At 39.7% G+C, this 18,203-nt stretch overlaps 1 protein-coding gene across 1 annotated transcript in view; it reads right to left on the bottom strand.

Moving 5' to 3' along the window:
* ATP6AP1 (ATPase H+ transporting accessory protein 1) overlaps positions 1-18,203 on the bottom strand; it is a 59,807-nt gene that overhangs the window by 39,748 nt on the left and 1,856 nt on the right. The window contains exons 2-5 of the mRNA XM_076329879.1: positions 12,327-12,453; positions 12,153-12,221; positions 2,690-2,883; positions 1,595-1,638 (exon numbers count right to left, since the gene is read on the bottom strand). Coding sequence (XP_076185994.1) covers positions 1,595-1,638; positions 2,690-2,883; positions 12,153-12,221; positions 12,327-12,453 — 434 coding nt within the window. The remainder of the gene's footprint in view (positions 1-1,594; positions 1,639-2,689; positions 2,884-12,152; positions 12,222-12,326; positions 12,454-18,203) is intronic.

Here is an 18,203-nt window from a genome sequence, read left to right as displayed (position 1 = left end):
ACTGTGACTGTGCTGCAAACAGTACCTAGACACCTAGACCTGCTGGAGCCCAGATTGCATGACTTGGAAGACTGTGTTTGGGACACTTATCTACTACTTTTGGAATTACTCTCTTCCGACTCTCTCCCATCTGCTGCACAGACCTTCAGTGGAATAATGTTAAGGAAGTGTGGCTCAGTAACTTCCATTTGAATTAAAACTTCCTGCTGACATTATTTTCAGGTTTTATTCAGCAATGCATTGAGCGGCTGCTTTGGCAAATGAACCAGAAGGTGAGGATTCAGCCCACGCTCCCACTTTTCTAGGGCACAGCTGAGACGCAGAACACTAAGTGCAGATTTTGCACTTGGCCATACAAAGTGGCACACCTTCCCGGATCCACACACCTTTTTCCTGATAACAGCTAGTTGACACTAACTGGAAAGTCGGTATAGCCTGTTCCTCCATCATCCCACAGGTCCCCCATTAACTTTGCTGTTCCAAAACAAAGTGGCCTTAGACAGGGTTTGGGAAGCTTATTCTTGAGTTTGTGCAGCTGATGAAAGAAGTGTCCCATAAAGAAAAAGCTAATGTTTAGCCAAGGCTTTTCCTATCTAATATGCCCTGGGGAAAAGAAAAGAGAACTAAACAACTCCTCTGCAATTCAGAGATGGAAATCCAGCTGCTTATTTCAGTATAAAAACCACACTCACTTTGGAGTAGTGCAAAAACAAAGAGAAAAGGACACACCACTGATTTCAGTACTGAAGTATTTTCCCCTGATTTTCAAATCTGTTTCTGATTTTACACCCCCAGCTCTGGGCACAAACAGTCAAAGGCACTAAGGACACTGTTTAATTATCAGCCCACTACACTACTTTACACTACACTACAATGTATGTCCCTGAAACTATGACTACAGTGATTTGCAGACTTTGTAACTTGATCTCTAATTTAGAGTAGTCAGCGAAAGCCCTGCAAAAAACCAGATGCCTCTCAGTGCCTCTCTGGTGTATGGCACCTCTTTTTCAGCCAGATGCTAGGCAAGAAAAGTTTTATTATAGTGTTATATGGAGAGATTCAACTTTAACAAGTAGTCTTTAATAGCTGCAAAACCAATAAAAGACTCTAAAATCAAATGCTGTGGAAGGGCATCAGTATTGTTTTACAAAGATTAGAAAAACATTTCCTATTCATTCAGACACCCTCTGTTGAGACCAAGACCTTTGAACTGCTGGATGAGCCCGACACCTCCAGCTGCCGGTGTGCGAGGTGAGATCCAAGGAGGTAGACCGAGCCACACAGAGGTGCAGGTTCGTACTCTGAACTGGGAGGATCTCAGAGCATGAGCAAAGGCCCATGCCTGAAGCAGAGGTGAATTATCATTACATTTCAGGTCACAGAGCTGTATCCATTTTGGTGGATTTTGAATCAGACACTCAGTACTTCAACACTATGATAAATGACTGCTTATAAGTACTGTAGATGGGGGGAAAGAAAACCTTTAAATAGTAGTATTACAGCAAAACCCAGGAACTAGAGAATACAATCTGCTCAAATGAAAACACAGACTTAAATGATGAAACGTTAGTTATAGCTTGGTCATATTGCTTACCATTTTCAGCAATTGCTTCCAGGGTGGAAATCTCATTTAAACCACTACAAAAAGAGTGTGAGAAAAATAATTAAAAATCTTTTCTAGGCAAGAACAATGTGAACCAGAAACATACAAAGATATTGACTAGTAAAAGGATTAGTCAGCATCCGTCCATTATTCTCTCATCTCCTCCTTATGACCCTTTTCTTCTGCAAAGCCATTAATAGTACACGGATCACACCTTTGGCTGATTCCTCAAACCCCTCAAACTTCCTTAGCTGCAGAGAAGCCAGACTACTGATGTTATTTTGACCAATATCTGCGCAGCTTTCTTTTCATTTGGTGTTGGCCCCTTGTCTATCATTTGTACACGAGCTCCTTAAAATGGGTATCATGTCTTTTTTTGTGTAGTGATGTGATAGCTATAACTGCACTTCCGTAGGACCCATTGATACATGCACCACATGTACAAATGCCCAAGTAACAGGCTAGGAAGAAGAAGGAGCAGGAGAAGCTGAGCAGAGGGACTCAATACACCCATGCCTTATATTTTCTAAATATACATTCACCTGATGGAACAGTCTCTCTCTACCTCCATTAGATCACAGTTGTCATAGCCCTGGAAACATGAAGAAATATAGCCCTCCTCTTCCTTCTAGAGTGATGAAAACCAGTCTCTTTATTCATATTAACCTCGGGTTTCTCTGTATGTTTATTTGCTTGCTTATTTATCCTGCCAGTTTTTTTGACCCCTGGAATGCCTTCTAGCAATTAATTCTGCAGGTTAATCATGTGTTGCATAAAATAATTCAGCCTTTCTGCTAAAAGTGTGTTGCCATTTAGTTTTATTAGTTGTCCCTTTGTTCTCATATAATGAGGCAGACAAAATAGGAATGCCTGACTGACTTTCTCAACATAATTCATCTCTTACACCTGGTAAGCTCATCAGGGGACTTTAAAAAACACCAAGTTTACCCTTGCAAGAAAAACAACTTTGCTAACCCTCTAAGCTTCCACTTTGGTTTTTAAATTTCCTGAATAGAAGTGACATTTTCAAAAGATTTAAAAATCGTGCTCACATGTGGGTCAGTTTTGTTTGTGACAAGCTCCTACCTGACAAGTGGTTGTAGCTGAATCACCAGAAAGTTTGGTTCAGATGTATTCACTTCCAGCTGAGAAACATCGAGATTAGTTATGTTTGTTAACTTCCAATCTCCTGACTCCTGAAGAAAGCTCAGAAGATACCTGGTAGCCTCACAGTCAACAGCTGGCAAAACTAAAGATGAAGGAGAAGACTGAAGAATTTCCTGTAATAAATTTATTAACAGTTTATTTACTTGCATAATAATTAAACACAAACTTTTTTTATATATCCTTAATTTAATATTCAAGGTGAGGAACCACCATGGTAAACACTATGTGAGTTCTCACCAGCCTGACGCCGGCTGCAGGCTGCTCCTGGAAAGGGGCAGTGTAGGGACACTTGTGTTGCTCTTATTCCTGCACCCTCTTGGGGGAAGCTTAAGGCACTCAGTGACACCAAATTCTTACTGTCCTTTCCACACGTGTGGTGGAAGACGAGAGACAGATGATATAGAAGTTCTCAAGCTAAGAATGTATCGGAGAGACAGGTTATGAACGCTGCCAGAAGCAAGGCTCATCAGACCACCATCTAACTAAATGCCCTCAGAGGTGAGAAGGATCAATGTCAGACACACCTCGAGCTCCAGCAGCTCTATTCAGTACGGAGTCACACTTTGCATAGTAAGTATCCTTCCTTTGTGTACATCCTGGCGGTACAGCACACAGTACAGACAAGTGTCTAATCTGTAACTATTAATTAAAACAAGCTTACATGTTTCAGGATCTACAGAGCCTCCAGACACACACAAACTTCATGTCATGTACTTTCTGTCTTTCTACTCAAAATACAAATTATAAGGCTCAGGCTGAACAGGTTCAGATAATGAAGCATCAGGGTATCTATCACTTTATTTATAATTCTCATAGCTGAATTTCTGATGAAAATACTTGAGTGAAGTGCATTTAAAAACATTCTCGTTCTATGAATTTGAAACCTGCATAGTCAAAAAACTTCCTTTCCAAAGGTTTTTCTTGGTAATAAAATTAACTTGAAATATTCAGGGAAAGAAAATGCAAGATGGAGACTTGAGAATGGTCAAAATTAATGTACCCCAAATTTAACGTGAATATTTGAAGATATTTTTTCACTGAGTCCTAGTTTACAACTTAACTTTGCTTTCCCATTTTCTACATTTAAGTCTGGATTGAGTCTGTCACTTGATCCAACACTCAGATATTCAAGTTGTTATAGACTCTCTCTCCCCCTCTAACTGATGCAAGTGTTGTAGTGTTGCTAACACTTTTCTCCTCCTACTCTTTTTCCTTTTTGTCTGTTCTCTGACTGCCTACCGCTTTTCTGACCTGCTCTGGCTCTTTCTAATTGCTCACATGTTTTCCTTCCTAGGCAAAGGCTAGTTATTTTCATGTTTCTATAGATGCTCATAAGGGAGGATTATGCAGTATTGTCTGATTTGCCAGACTGATAGAAAAATAACTGCATAAATTAAAATAGAGCGGAAAGCACTCATCTGGTTCACAGGTCTTCAAGTAGTGTTTTTAGCACTGCCAAGAAGGAAAGGATGATACATTTCATTTTGGTTTGTTTGTATATATGAATTTAGAGCTAAAATTCTGAGCAATAGTCAATTATTTTATTTTATTTTCAATATTTTAATCCCTTGCCTCCTAGCAGCAGCCAGAATGGCAGCAGCCACTTCTTCAGAGGATATATATTAAGCAGATTACTCATTTATTGTAGAATAAGATATAAAATGCATCATTACTGAGTAATATCTGAATTGTGCCTCTGTTCCTAACCAGTCCTGCACTGCCATCTGTCTCAGCTTCCAGCCACTGGTACTCAACTGTTTTCCATCCGAAGGGCAGACACAGCTGGATATCTACTCATTAGCCTCAGATCGCTATTCTGATCCCATGCCTCTTGTTTGTCCTTCTTGACATTTGGCCACTGCACACTTGTCTTTACAATACCCATATGTTGCTTTAGGCATTTTAGGATTTCAACTACCATGCATGTTCAAAACACGAGAACTCCAAAGGAGAGTGGAGAATGAAGAGGACTACTGAGAAACACTTGATTTTGCATTCTGCTGAAGGACTAAACAAAGAGGTACAACCACACAGTAGCTAGGAGAGGGAGAGGGACAGGGAGAGGGACAGGGAAAGGGAAAGGGAACAGGAAGAGAAAAAGGAAAGGGAAAAGGAAAGGGAAGAAAACCTTCTATTGAGCTGTTGGACTGATAGCAGAACTTCCTACATTAAATGCCAGAATCTATAACCTGTCTATGGGCAGCTTACTCTGATTATGAGTACATTTACTTTCTTTAGTGTCCCCCAAAGCACCTCTCCTGAGTGAAATATTACAAGAAACTTCACTCTTGGATTATATATACTGCTGTTTAGGTTTTTTTGAAGGTAGGTGTGGGATGACTCTGTCCACATTTCTAGCCATCCTGAAGCCAAGTAGCTGCACTATGATAAAGCTGTGCTTGTACTTACTTGCCCAGCTCTGGTTTCAGTGTTACGTTAACTGGGTTGATATTACACCTAAGCAATTTGAAGCTGGAATGGAGTAAATTTAGGTCTATCATTAAAAATCTATTGTTAAAATCTTTGTTAAAAAATCATGCATCTATCTATAAAAGATTATGTAGGTGTACTCATTGTTCTGAACTGGTTTATGTTTGGCATCAAAGCTGATAGTCCTATAATAAAAATAATAGTTGGGAAAAAGGCTCCTGTGTTGGCTCTGAAAATATCTGGGAACATATACCCAAAGTAGGCAGGCTCTTCCATGTAAAAGAGATCTTTTAAATCTTCATCTTTTACCTGTGAGTATGTCATTTAAAAATATTAAAGTTTTGTATTTATTTTCTACAGCATTGGTCAATAGGTTATCCATAAAAAAGAAAAATCTATTCAAACAGATTTGGAAGCACATCTGTTTCTCCACACAGTGAGAACTGTAAAGAAAATTATTATTGTTGCATTTTAACTTTCCAATTACTATTAATCTTACAGACTTTTACACCATACCTGTGTTCTCTGAATGTATGCATAAAGCTATATATTATGATTTTAATGAAAATTGATCTGATGTACTTTAGCTGATAAAATATGTTGCAGCTACAGAAAGTATTGTTGAACAAACCCCCATACCACTGTAATGTACGGTGGCAAACATGATACCCGATTTTTTTTCAAGAGTTACAAACAGATCCAAGGAACTATAGAGAAGCAAACCTGAAGTCCAAGAATGGGAGAAACTATTCCAAAGAATAAATACAAGAACAAGGAAGGATTATATACTGGGAAAAAGCTGACATAGTTTTTGCAAAAAGAAGTTGTACCTCACAATTCTGCTGAAAATCTCTGAAGGAGTCAACAGGCATGTACGGCAGGGAGCTCTAGCTGATACGCTGTACCTGGATCCACAAAAGGCACTCGGCAGAGTCTTGAAGCAAAGACTCCTAAAGAAACCAACCTGCTTTAGTGTGAGAGAGGCAGTCTTCACGTGGAGGTAGGTAAAGGATAGATAAAGAGTAAGTAAAGAGACAGCAAGCAAGGGGTAGAAAAAAGTATCTGTTTCTGCCCTAGGACTGTTCTCTTCTATATGTTCATAAATTATCTGGTAAAAAAGCATAAATATTGAGCTAATGAAATCTGCTGATTACGCTGAATTATTCAAGATAGTAAAGGCAAAGGCTGATGAATTGCAGAAGCAACTTCTGGTACAACCTCTTGGACAACAAAGTAACTGATGAGATTCAATGTAAATTGATTTTAGCAGAGCACAGGGTGAGAAAAAACCCACTAATTTTATGTACACAATAATAGATAATAGACTCAGAACTGAGTGTTACCCTTCAGTAATGAAACCTTAAGAGGCACAACAGCTCTTTGAAAATGTCAATTAGAATCACAGAATCATAGAATCATTTAGGTTGGAAAAGACCCTTAAGATCATCAAGTCCAACCATTAACCTAGCACTGCCAAGCCCACCACTAAACCATGTCCCTAAGCACCACATCTACACATCTTTTAAATACCTCCAGGGATGGTGACTCAACCACTTCCCTGGGCAGCCTGTTCCAATGCTTGACAACCCTTTCAGTGAAGAAATTTTTCCTAATATCCAATCTAAACCTCCCCTGGCGCAACTTGAGGCCGTGTCCTTCCGTCCTATTGCTTGTTACTTGGGACAAGAGACTGACACCCACCTCGCTACAACCTCCTTTCAGGTAGTTGTAGAGAGCGATGAGGTCTCCCCTCAGCCTCCTTTTCTCCAGGCTAAACAACCCCAGCTCCTCATAAGACTTGTTCTCCAGACCCCTCACCAGCCTCGTTGCCCTTCTCTGGACACACTCCAGCACCTCGACGTCCTTCTTGTAGTGAGGGGCCCAAAACTGAACACAGTATTCGAGGTGCACTCACCAGTGCCGAGTACAGGGGCACGATCACTTCCCTACTCCTGATGGCCACGCTATTTCTGATACAGGCCAGGATGCCATTGGCCTTCTTGGCCGCCTGGGCACACTGCCGGCTCATGTTCAGCCGGCTGTCAACCAGCACCCCCAGGTCCTTTTCCGACAGGCAGCTTTCCAGCCACTCTTCCCCAAGCCTGTAGCATTGCATGGGGTGGTTGCAACCCAAGTGCAGGACCTGGCACTTGGCCTTGTTGAATCTCCTACAGTTGGCCTCAGCCCATCGATCCAGCCTGTCCAGGTCCCTCTGCAGAGCCTTCCTACCCTCAGGCAGATCAACACTCCCGCCCAACTTGGTGTCATCTGCAAACTTACTGAGGGTGCACTCCATCCCCTCATCCAGATCGTTGATGAAGATATTAAATAGAACTGGCCCCAATACTGAGCCCCGGAGAACACCACTTGTGACCGGCCGCCAACTGGATTTAACTCCATTCACCACCACTCTTTCAGCTCGGCCATTCAGCCAGTTTTTTACCCAGCAAAGCATACGCCATTCCAAGCCATGAGCAGCCAGTTTCTCCAGGAGAATGCTGTGGGAAACGGTGTCAAAGGCTTTACTAAAGTCTAGGTAGACAACATCCACAGCTTTTCCCTCATCCACTAAGCAGGTCACCTTGTCACAGAAGGAGATCAGGTTAGTCAAGAAGGACCTGACTTTCATAAACCCATGCTGACTGGGCCTGATAGCCTGGTTGTCCTGTATGTGCCGCGTGATGGCACTCAAGATGATCTGCTCCATAACCTTCCCCAGCAATGAGGTTAGACTGGCAGGCCTGTAGTTCTCCAGATCCTCCTTGCAGCCCTTCTTGTAGATGGGCATCACATTTGCTAACCTCCAGTGCAACTGGGACCTCCCTGGTTAGCCAGGACTGCTGATAAATGATGGAAAGTGGCTTGGTGAGCACTTCCACCATCTCCCTCAGTACCCTTGGGTGGATCTCATCCGGCCCAATAGACTTGTGTGTGTGTCTAAGTGGTGTAGCAGGTCACTAACCATTTCCTCACGACATCCTTGTATTCCTTCTGAGTTGCCTGCCCCTTCTTCCAAAGGTCAGAAGCTCTCCTTTTTTTCCCAAGTTCCAGCAAAAACTCTCTGTTCAGCCAGGCTGGTCTTCTTCCCCGCCGGCTCATCTTTTGGCCCACGGGGACCACCTGCTCCTGCGCCTTTAAGATTTCTTCTAGGAGTCTAGCCTTCCTGGACTCCTTTGCACTTCAGGACTGCCTCCCAAGGGACTCTGTCAGCCAGGCTCCTAAATAGGCCAAAGTCTGCCCTCCAGAAGCCCAAGGTAGCAGTTCTGCTGACCCCCCTCCTTACTTCTCCAAGAATCGAAAACTCTATCATTTTGGGATCGCTATGCCCAAGACAGCCTCCAACTGTCACATCACCCACAAGTCCTTCTCTGTTCACAAACAACAGGTCCAGCGGGGCGCCTTCCCTAGTTGGCTCACTCACCAGCTGTGTCAGGAAGTTGTCTTCCACACACTCCAGGAACCTCCTAGACTGTTTCCGCTCTGTATTGTATTTCCAGCAGACATCTGGTAAGTTGAAGTCCCCCATGAGAACAAGGGCTAGCGATTCTGAGACTTCTCCCAGCTGCTTATAGAATATTTCGTCTGCCTCTTCATCCTGGTTGGGTGGTCTATAACAGAATCCCACCATGATATCTGCCTTGTTGGCCTTCCCCCTGATTCTTACCCATAAACACTCAACCCTATCATCACCATCATTAAGCTCTAGACAATCAAAACACTCTCTAGTGTACAGGGCTACCCCACCGCCTCTCCTTCCTTGCCTATCCCTTCTGAAGAGTTTATAGCCATCCATTGCGGCACTCCAGTTGTGCAAGCCGTCCCACCATGTTTCCATGATGGCAACTATATCATAGTTTTCCAGCTGCACAATGGCTTTCCAGCTCCTCCTGTTTGTTGCCCATGCTGTGTGCATTGGTGTAGATGCACTTCAGTTGGGCTATTGATCCTGCCACCCTTTGGGGAGGGACAAACCCTAATTCCTATGTGACCATTCTCAATTCAGTGGCTGATAGTGATCAGAATTGAAAAATCAAATATTAGTGGTTTTTTGGAAAAGGCTAGAGAACAAAAATCATCATGTCACTAAATAAATCTATGATGAACTTTTATCTTGATTATTATGCAGTTCTGCATGCCCCCTTGTCAAAAAAAAATATAATAAAACTAAAAAAGGTAAAGAGAAAGGGAACAAAGACAATCACAATTATAGTAGGACCTCTGTATCACACGTGACTAAATAGGAGTCCTCAGTCTACGACCACTGAGTGAGGATACGATGGAGATATAGAACCAGGAATGACAATGACTTACAATAATAATTATGCAGCTGCACAGCTGGCCACTAATTGGAGTGTGTTACCATACACTGCAGTTTTAAGGAGCTTAGCATTGTTTGGGGAAAGCCAAAGCTAATATTAAAAAAAAATAGTTTGTAGGGTAAGTGACTGCTTGACAAAAAAGTTCCCCAAGTGCTAATCTTTGTATTTTATTATTTAATTAAAAAGTCCTTTAAGTGTTTAAGATAAATGATCTACTGGTAAGATTCCTTTTGTATTATCTGGAAATGGAATTCTTTTATTGCATACAAACCCATTGATCCCAAAAGCTCAAAACAGCTGCTAATGTAGCTGAACAAACCTAATATCTGCAAATGTCTCTGTGGTTTACAAGCCTATAACTCTTTTACAAATAACACTTCCTTCTTGTATTACACATGCTGCTACATGCACATATACATTCTAAATGAGACCTCCAATTTAGGTTTGTGAATAAATTTGCATTTCTGAAGTTCAAAAGGAGGATACTCAAGTGACATGGAACATCTATTATAGCTTAATGAATCACTTGTATAATATAGAGTGTGAAGGTATAAAAATTTGTGATTATGCAACATCAAAGATTCTAATTTCCCCAGTGAGAAAATTCAGACCTGACCTTCACTTTGTCCTGTGTTCTGTGAATATTATGACAGAGTCTTTCATAGTATGGTTAAGAATGGAATTCTTTCCCAAAGTAGCTCAAGTGGAGTGCAACTGATGAGATAGCAACTGAGCAAATATTTGTAGCCTCTGTTACATCCAAGATGGAACTGGATGATTATGAAGATCCTTTCTGGTCTGAAGAGCTACAAGTCTATGCAATAGTTATTGACAAAATTCTCCATATGGGCACCTAAGTGAAAAAGAACTATTTAATTTATACATCTCTCTTTCTTTCACTCAAGTCACAGCACCTCACCCCCACAAAACTCTGCTGGAAAAGTATTAAGATTGCCAAGTCCAACAGAACAAATCTAGGAGTGCTGGAGTTAATTAAGGTGAGCAATTTGTCAAAAGAAACTTTCCAGTTTTGAAGAAGCTGTAACGAGAAAAAATTTCTCAGCTCCAAGACAGAAAGGGAACAGAGGCAATGTCAGAAAGCAAACAAACTGTTACAGACATTTATTCAGCTTGTTGAAAATCTGGCTTTAAATTTTTGCTCTGCCGGATTCAGACCAAAGATTTACTTAAATGCGATCCTTTGTTTAGCTGAGGACCTCCTCACTCGGTAGGTCCCCAATCCACTCAGTATACCACCCGATTTCTAAACCCATCAGTCTCTGAGCTCATCTCTAGCCGTTGGCTATAAGCTCTATCTACAGTGCTGATGGAGTCCTGATTACAAGGCAAAAGAAGAAAGTTTTAAATTCTTTAATATCCTTCCTCCGAAACATCCAGGGCCTACTTAAATAAGACCACCGCATCTTTAGGAGCTTGCACATGTGTACATTTCACACAGCTTCTAAAACCAAACCAGCTTTGGAGTCAGGCAGCAATGAAATTTGCTCCAGACACAGCCTCGCATAGATTTTAAACCCAGAGAAGATAAGGCACACCAGAGAAGTACCAGTACATCTGCCTGTGGGTGCAACCGCTGATCCTTACACTACAAATTATTATTACTCCCATTCATTCCTCAGAAAACCCATATACATACTCTGAATAGTTGTTTTTGTTCCAGCATCAGTGTTAAAATGCTGTTATATGGCAAAGAGATTAAGATCTCCAGTATCAGTGACATAAGGAAGACGTGAGGTTCTTAGACTGTATAGGTGTGGGGACAGGTAGTATGTGAATATTTACGTATTTAATTACACATACAGCTTGCTGTGTGGTGGTGGGGAATTTACACTTCCTCACATGCTCTGATACCAGTTACGTTACTAATAGCTCTGTTCATCCTGCTCTGCCTACAGGAATGCCTTTATGACTTCCATGTGTCAACACTTCCTTTGTCTAATAACAGTTCAATAAACTGTCGCGTGAGTATAACCAGAGATGACGTGCACAAAATCTGTAAACCTCCTGAGTGAGAAGCTGAAGTTGCTGACCGGCTCAGGAGGACTCCATCCTAGATTCTGTGCCTGGAGTTGGTTTCAAATTACTCAAGTAGCATTTTTTTTTTTTTCATAAAGATGAAAGCAATCCAGTATCTAGTCATATATTAGCTACATTCAAATATGAAACAGTTAACTCCCTGCATCAGTTCAGAGAGCTTCAATTTCTATGAAAATAAAATAGATGTTCAATTCTGAAAATCAGGAATAAAGAATTGGTTCCCATAACTTCTTTTCTTCCTATGGCTTCAAAAGAGAATTTTGGGGTGTCAGTATGGAAGTTTATATTGTTTTTCACAATAAAAAATTGCAGCATGTTTAGGAATAATTTTGTCAGTTACGATGAATTCAGAAAACTTGATCTTCAGAAATAAAATAGCTACAAAACACTTCTGCAAACTCAGTTGATTTCCTTTAACCCATCTGCTTAAACTTAAATAATCTCAATAAATAATTTAAAAAGGAAAACTGCTGCAATTCAGTTTAATTTTCCCAATTATTGTTTGTTTGCATCTTTCTTATATTTTTTTAACTTTAAATAGTGCATATAAAGAAATAAAAGAGAGAAATGCTTGCCTGAACATTTTGAAATGGATTCTTGTTACCGTAGGATTCACTGAGGTATGTGAAATCATCTACGCTAAGCTGAAAAACAAAGAGAGTAGATTGGTGAGAAGGAGCCATGGCATCTCATTTAGGTACAGACTTGCACTCAGCATTGGTGAGAGAAAAGGAATTAATGTTACATACTGTGTCTTGCAGGAACAAGATGAGGTTTCTGGAATTCTGGGTAAAAACAGGTTGCAAGAGTACAGTCAGCTCCTGTGCTGAGACAACGTGTCCTTCGTGCAAAGCAGTGTCTGGATTCCACTGCGATCTACAAAGAAAAAAATTTTTTTCTGTAAAATTTGCTGCCAGTGTTGACACCTCTTTTCTCTTTAAAGATGCAGCAGCAGGTAACGATACCATCATCTTTGGATTAAGATCAGGTTAACAGTTCAGTTTACTTTCATTCTACTGAAGAGGAAAAGAACTTGCCCATTTATGCCCGTATCACATTAACTGTGTTACAGCAGGAATGAAATTGGTCCAATCAAGATAATTGTCTCTCTCTACTTTCTTGTTTGTGTACAACAGGATAGTTGCATCTTTCAAAAAATTAGCTACTAAGTGGAATGAAGAAGAAGATGTTGAAAACCTTCAGAGAGAATTCCCAAGGGAATCCCAACTCCCAAAACACTTTCCAGTGCTGTCGGACATCTTGGTGGCCAGAGAGAAGAACTCAGGCTAGACCACAAGTTGTCATAAACCAATATTTTTTCATAAACCTTTTGTTAAGTAAAAGTGACTTTTCAGTGTTATTTTAAACAATATGTTCTCTCCTAAGGTTTTCGTGATGAAGGAACCACTCGGCAGAAGCAGCTCAGAAAAGCCACCTTTCCAGAACCAGGAGCTCTTCTGAACAGAACGGATCAAGACACCAAGGAAAGCTTACGATTCTTTTGCCAACCTGTCATTATGAGAATTGGACAGAGAAATAACTCATCGATTTAGTTTTACTACTACGAAAAACAGTTATGGGCAAAACAAGAGGTGGCGTTATTCTTTCAACACCTGATTGGGATTTTAACAGGATGCAACATGGGTCTATAGGGATGAAATTTATTATGAAAATTTTGGTCCTAGGTGTCATGACCAAGGTAATATTGTCATTCTGTAGAAAATCCAGAGATTGAAGCTTAATCTCCCATCTTCCCCAAACACACATCAGTTGCTAAGGCCTGAGAAATCAGGTATTCCAGACCCTCTAAATGGTTCTAATTACAAAGAATAGAATATAGAGAATTTCTGTGTGCTGTAGCATCAGCTATTATATGATTGCAAATTGGTAAATCTGAGATGCTTATTAAATTTTCTAACCCCAAAGCAATCAAAAAATGACCCTTGCACAGCAAGCTTTTATGAATGAAAACAATCTTTGCAGTCTCTTCAGATGGAGGCAGAACAGGGGTAATGAACACATAGCGGGGTTTCAGTGTTGTTTCTCAGATAAGGAAAATCTCTTTTTCACTTCAAGACTTCCCAGTAATTCTAATGAAGATTGCCGAGAGTGAATCCAAAGCCTCCAACTGCACCCACGGCAGAGATAAAAATGGTGCAGTCCTGCAGTGCTAGATACCGAGCTCCCTTCAGAGTTTGGGGATTGGGAGAGTGTTAGAGCAAACAGTACATGTGGAAGACTCTTTCAGGACAACGTGCTGCAGATGTTAAAACTAAATTCTAGTAGAACTTCTGTCTAAAGCTTTTCAAGCTTTGGAAGTAAACCCTGCTGTGCAGGAAAGAAATTTTTTCTATTTGGTAGAAATTATCTTTTGATATTTTCTTAGTTTTGCTCAGCATCTTCACTTCTTTGTTAATTTGCACTTGGAAATCCATATTAATTTCTATTTATGAAGCCCAACAACTTAGAAATTGTAATAGACATGCCTCAACTTTTCAGAAAAGCCAAACCTCATGATCTCAAATATTTAAGTATAATCTTTAAAAATAAGATATTTGAAAATACAAAAACTCCCAAAGATTCTAAATGACTACTCAGGAACTGACTTTCATACTGACTTTACGCATTGCATGGCCACACCAAAACACTAATGGTATTAAAGGAAAAGAAGATAGATTAAATTAAGAGATGTTAAAAAATTGCTTGTGTGAAAGAAAATGATAGTGAATATCTTGGTATATTTATTTAAAAAACTAAATAAATCTATTTCATGCCTAATATTAGGAAAAATATTAAGATTGTGGGAGCTTTTGGGACTTGCAATTAAGAATAAAAGGTAACAGAAAGCACATGAAACAAAGCTAAGTTATTTGCAGCAGCACAATGGCAAAGGCTTTTGCCGTGAACTCAAAACTTTAGAAATTTAATGATCCTGTTTCAAAGCATACTTGCTTCTAAGGTATTCCCTGTTCCCTGAAGCAGCTCTTGCTAGCTATCTAACCTTGAAAAGCACCTTTTGTGAGACTTTTTAGCTTCCAAGCAGTCAACTGTAGTAACTCCAGCATCATCATTAGAAAAATAAATCTACATCAGTTCGTTAATAATTTTATTGTAATGCAGCATTTGCTTAATACTTATATTCACCATATTATACACACATTTATTTTGCTTCTTTTAAATCATTTGCTGAGCGCTATGCATGGCAGTAGGCAAGGCTACACCCTTCACTGAATGGGCCGCTACTGTCAGCTGGGTGCAACAATATTCTCACCATGGTTCAGACGGGAAATGTCAGTATGTTTTACTAGCTGGTTTACTGTGAACTGCAGAGTGAAATGGAGACACGTGACTGCCACAGACAGTGCATCGTGGATAAGCTGAAGGTATGCTTTACTGAATGCAATGAACCGGTCCATCCCTTTGAACCCTTCACCTCAAGCAGGCAGCAAGAGATCAGTAAGGGATGGCATAGGATGAAACAGGCAGTAGGCCAACACACATATTGATTGCCACTATTGGTTGCTCACACAAAATTTTATATCCAAAGATGCACAGCCTTATGCAGTCATCTGCATGCCAAGCACATCAGGCTTAACCTCCCCACCGTAGAACCATCCTGGGGTCCTCAGCCGTGGGGGCTCATAATGACGAGCATCTCTGCTAATGCATGTGCTTTCCTGCTGGCTAAAAAAGAGGAAACTTAAAACTCAGCTGCTTTCTCTTTCCTCCAATAGCCAGACAATGCACTAAAGAAAGAGAGGAAAGAACACCAAGCTAACTTGGTGTTTTGCTTCTTTCTTGTCCCTAACTGCTCTGGCATGACAAGTTTAAGCATACAGATTCTTCTCTGACCCGTGCTCTTTCTAGGTAGAACTGGGATTTGAGCACTTATTTTTGATGGAAGCAAAGATTTCAAGATTTCTTGTATTCGGACCTCCCAGAAGGGCAGACAGTAAGATAACAGGACTTCTATCACTCTAACTTGTGAGCTTACATTCTTGTTTTGTAGCTGGCTTCTGAACGCTTTCCTACAAGTTATTCTTGTCAGTTTTCTCTTTCAGTCACCTTGTGATTATCATATAAGAAATAATATTTTCTCCTGCACAGCAGAAGTAAACAAGCTAATTAAAAAAATTTGGAAATGACCTTCAGATACCACTTTTACACACAAAGCTCACATGTCACCATTACTAGTAGCAGCAGTAGAATGAAACCTCATGATTACAGGAAAAAAATTTCAAAAAGCTACTCAAGCATGCTAGCACACAGTATCTCCATAGAAGTCCAACAAAGTTACAGCTAAAACAATTCTCTGTTTCCACTGTATCCTATTTATGTTCCACCTTCTTTCAGCAGATTTTTCAGCAAATTCCTTGCAGTTTTAAGAAATACTGCAAATGTACTCTTTGGCATTAATGCCTTCTCAAAGTCACTTATAATCTGGATTTGCCAGAAAAGAATTCATTTCCCAATATAAGCATAGCATAAATGAAGGTAGTAATATATTTTCAATGACTGTAGGCAAAAATCATTCCTAAAACAAACACATGAGGGGGCAATCACAGAAGCTAATTTAAATGAATTTATTTCCTCAGGCTTCCTCTCTAATCTATGGAGGGAAAGAAATTCTTTTGAATATTGGTTCAAAATGGCTAAATCACGTTTCTTCTGTGAACCGTATGCAAGAGGAAACTCTCCATCTCTACTGCTTTGAAAAGCAACCAGGAGATATTAGTTTAAAGGCTAATTTAAGATAAAGGTTAATTTTTCAAGGCCAAAGTTATTTGGAGAATGTCCACTGATATATTAGTATTAGTTTGTGAAAAGCAGGACACTGTGACCTACTGAGTTATTTCCACTTCATCTTTTTCCTGAGTTCAATGGAGAAAGACTGTTGTTTGGTAGAAGATACTTATTTTTCTCAAAGTACAGATCTGTATTTTTCTTTCTAGAGGAAAGAGGTATTTGATTGACTAATGTCTCTGTAAGGATTTATATCACACTTCCTTTATGCTTTGCACACGCCATGAGTTTGTCAGTTGCAGGTTTCATCTGTATCTGACATCTAACATTATCTTTAATAGCATGATTACAGTACAATAATAATGCATGAAAGAAAGACTTTAGAGTGTTGCGTTCTTCTAATATAGCTGTTCTGAGATACGGCTTTACAAACACTGGCTAGTTCTAAAGAAGAGCAGAATGCATTATCCTTCTACTATTCGATATCATATCATAACAGATAACCTGGGAGAGGGTAATGGAATAGATCGGTGAATCTCAGCTTCTGTTGATCAAATGAATCACTGAAGTTTTAAACTGGTGGGACGTGTTTCCACAAAGTGAATAGAAATCCATTGATAATTGCTGCCCTTCTTTAGTTACCCTTCCTAAAACTCTTAATAGTAGTTTCCAGATTTCATAAGCCTGTAGATCACACACTGCAAACCTTGCATCACGGCAAAGTACCAAGATGTAAAGCATGGAGTAAAGGGTTAGCAGACAAAAGTTACTGTTACTGTTTCTTTATTTTATAAAATAACATAAATCTCCTTTCCTGTTGCTTCATTGACTTTCACCAGAAGTAATTTCTGCCCCACAAGCACTTCACCTTTCAAAAATGCAAAGGTCATGGTAGGAGGAACACTTCTTCTAGAAAATGTTCTCTTCCTGGAAACATGAAACTGGTCTAATCAGTCCACTATCCTGTTTTTTTTGCTCTAGTTTTGTATAAACCTGAACAATCTGCAGTAGAGCAAGTTGCTAACTGCATCTTGGTGGAAAGTTTGCTGTTATGACCACCCTGGATTGATAAGAGTTTGCTTATATTGACAACAGGTGTGTTGTTTATATAAACTAGGAAGTAGGACAAAGGAAGCACTGATCTTTGCTTAGACTCTTAGGATCACTTTTATCCTAAGAACAACTCTTTGCAACATTTACTTTGCTTTTAAATACAGAGGTTTAGTACTTATACATGTGCCTGTGTTGTATAAGATGAACAGATTAAGTATTTTGAATACAAAAAAGCCTTGATGTTGAGACATCCATTTATTTATTTCAGGGGAAAAAAAAAAAGTCAAAATTACGTAATCAAACTTTACCAAACTTTGCAGATTCCTATCCGTTGTGGCTCCCTAGGGTCCAGAGGTTCCATTTCTGGAAATGCTTAAGAGATGGGTAGACGTATGTCAAAGCTGGTATTAATTACTGCTGGGAAAAGGATGCAACGACCAGGATACATATGAAAGAAACACAATCAACACCTCCTACACGTCTGTTTTCTGTGGCCCTCAACATTACAGCATCACATATGAAAAATCAGAAAAGTAGAATGCTTGTCTATATGGCACTATACATGGAGAAAGATCTGAACAACTGACCCAATCTAATTCCTGATGTTCAAAAAATTCCTGAATCCTCCTATCGCTGTCTTAAAATTAACACATTAAGAAGCAACTGAAAAAAGAAAAGAAAAAAAATATTAACAAGATTTAGCTCTCAGACTTAAATCTTAATAAACTTGACTAAAGACAAAAGATTTACACTAGGATAAATGAGAGCAGAATTTAGTCTAATTCTCTTCTTAGTGACAGCTAGATAATTCACAGTGTCTCAAATGTGTT

Source organism: Aptenodytes patagonicus, chromosome 1, assembly GCF_965638725.1.
Source record: "Aptenodytes patagonicus chromosome 1, bAptPat1.pri.cur, whole genome shotgun sequence".
Classification (NCBI taxonomy): Eukaryota; Metazoa; Chordata; class Aves; order Sphenisciformes; family Spheniscidae; genus Aptenodytes; species Aptenodytes patagonicus.
The sequence above is the reverse complement of the archived record's forward strand: the minus strand, read 5'-3'. Positions and strand labels throughout refer to the sequence as shown.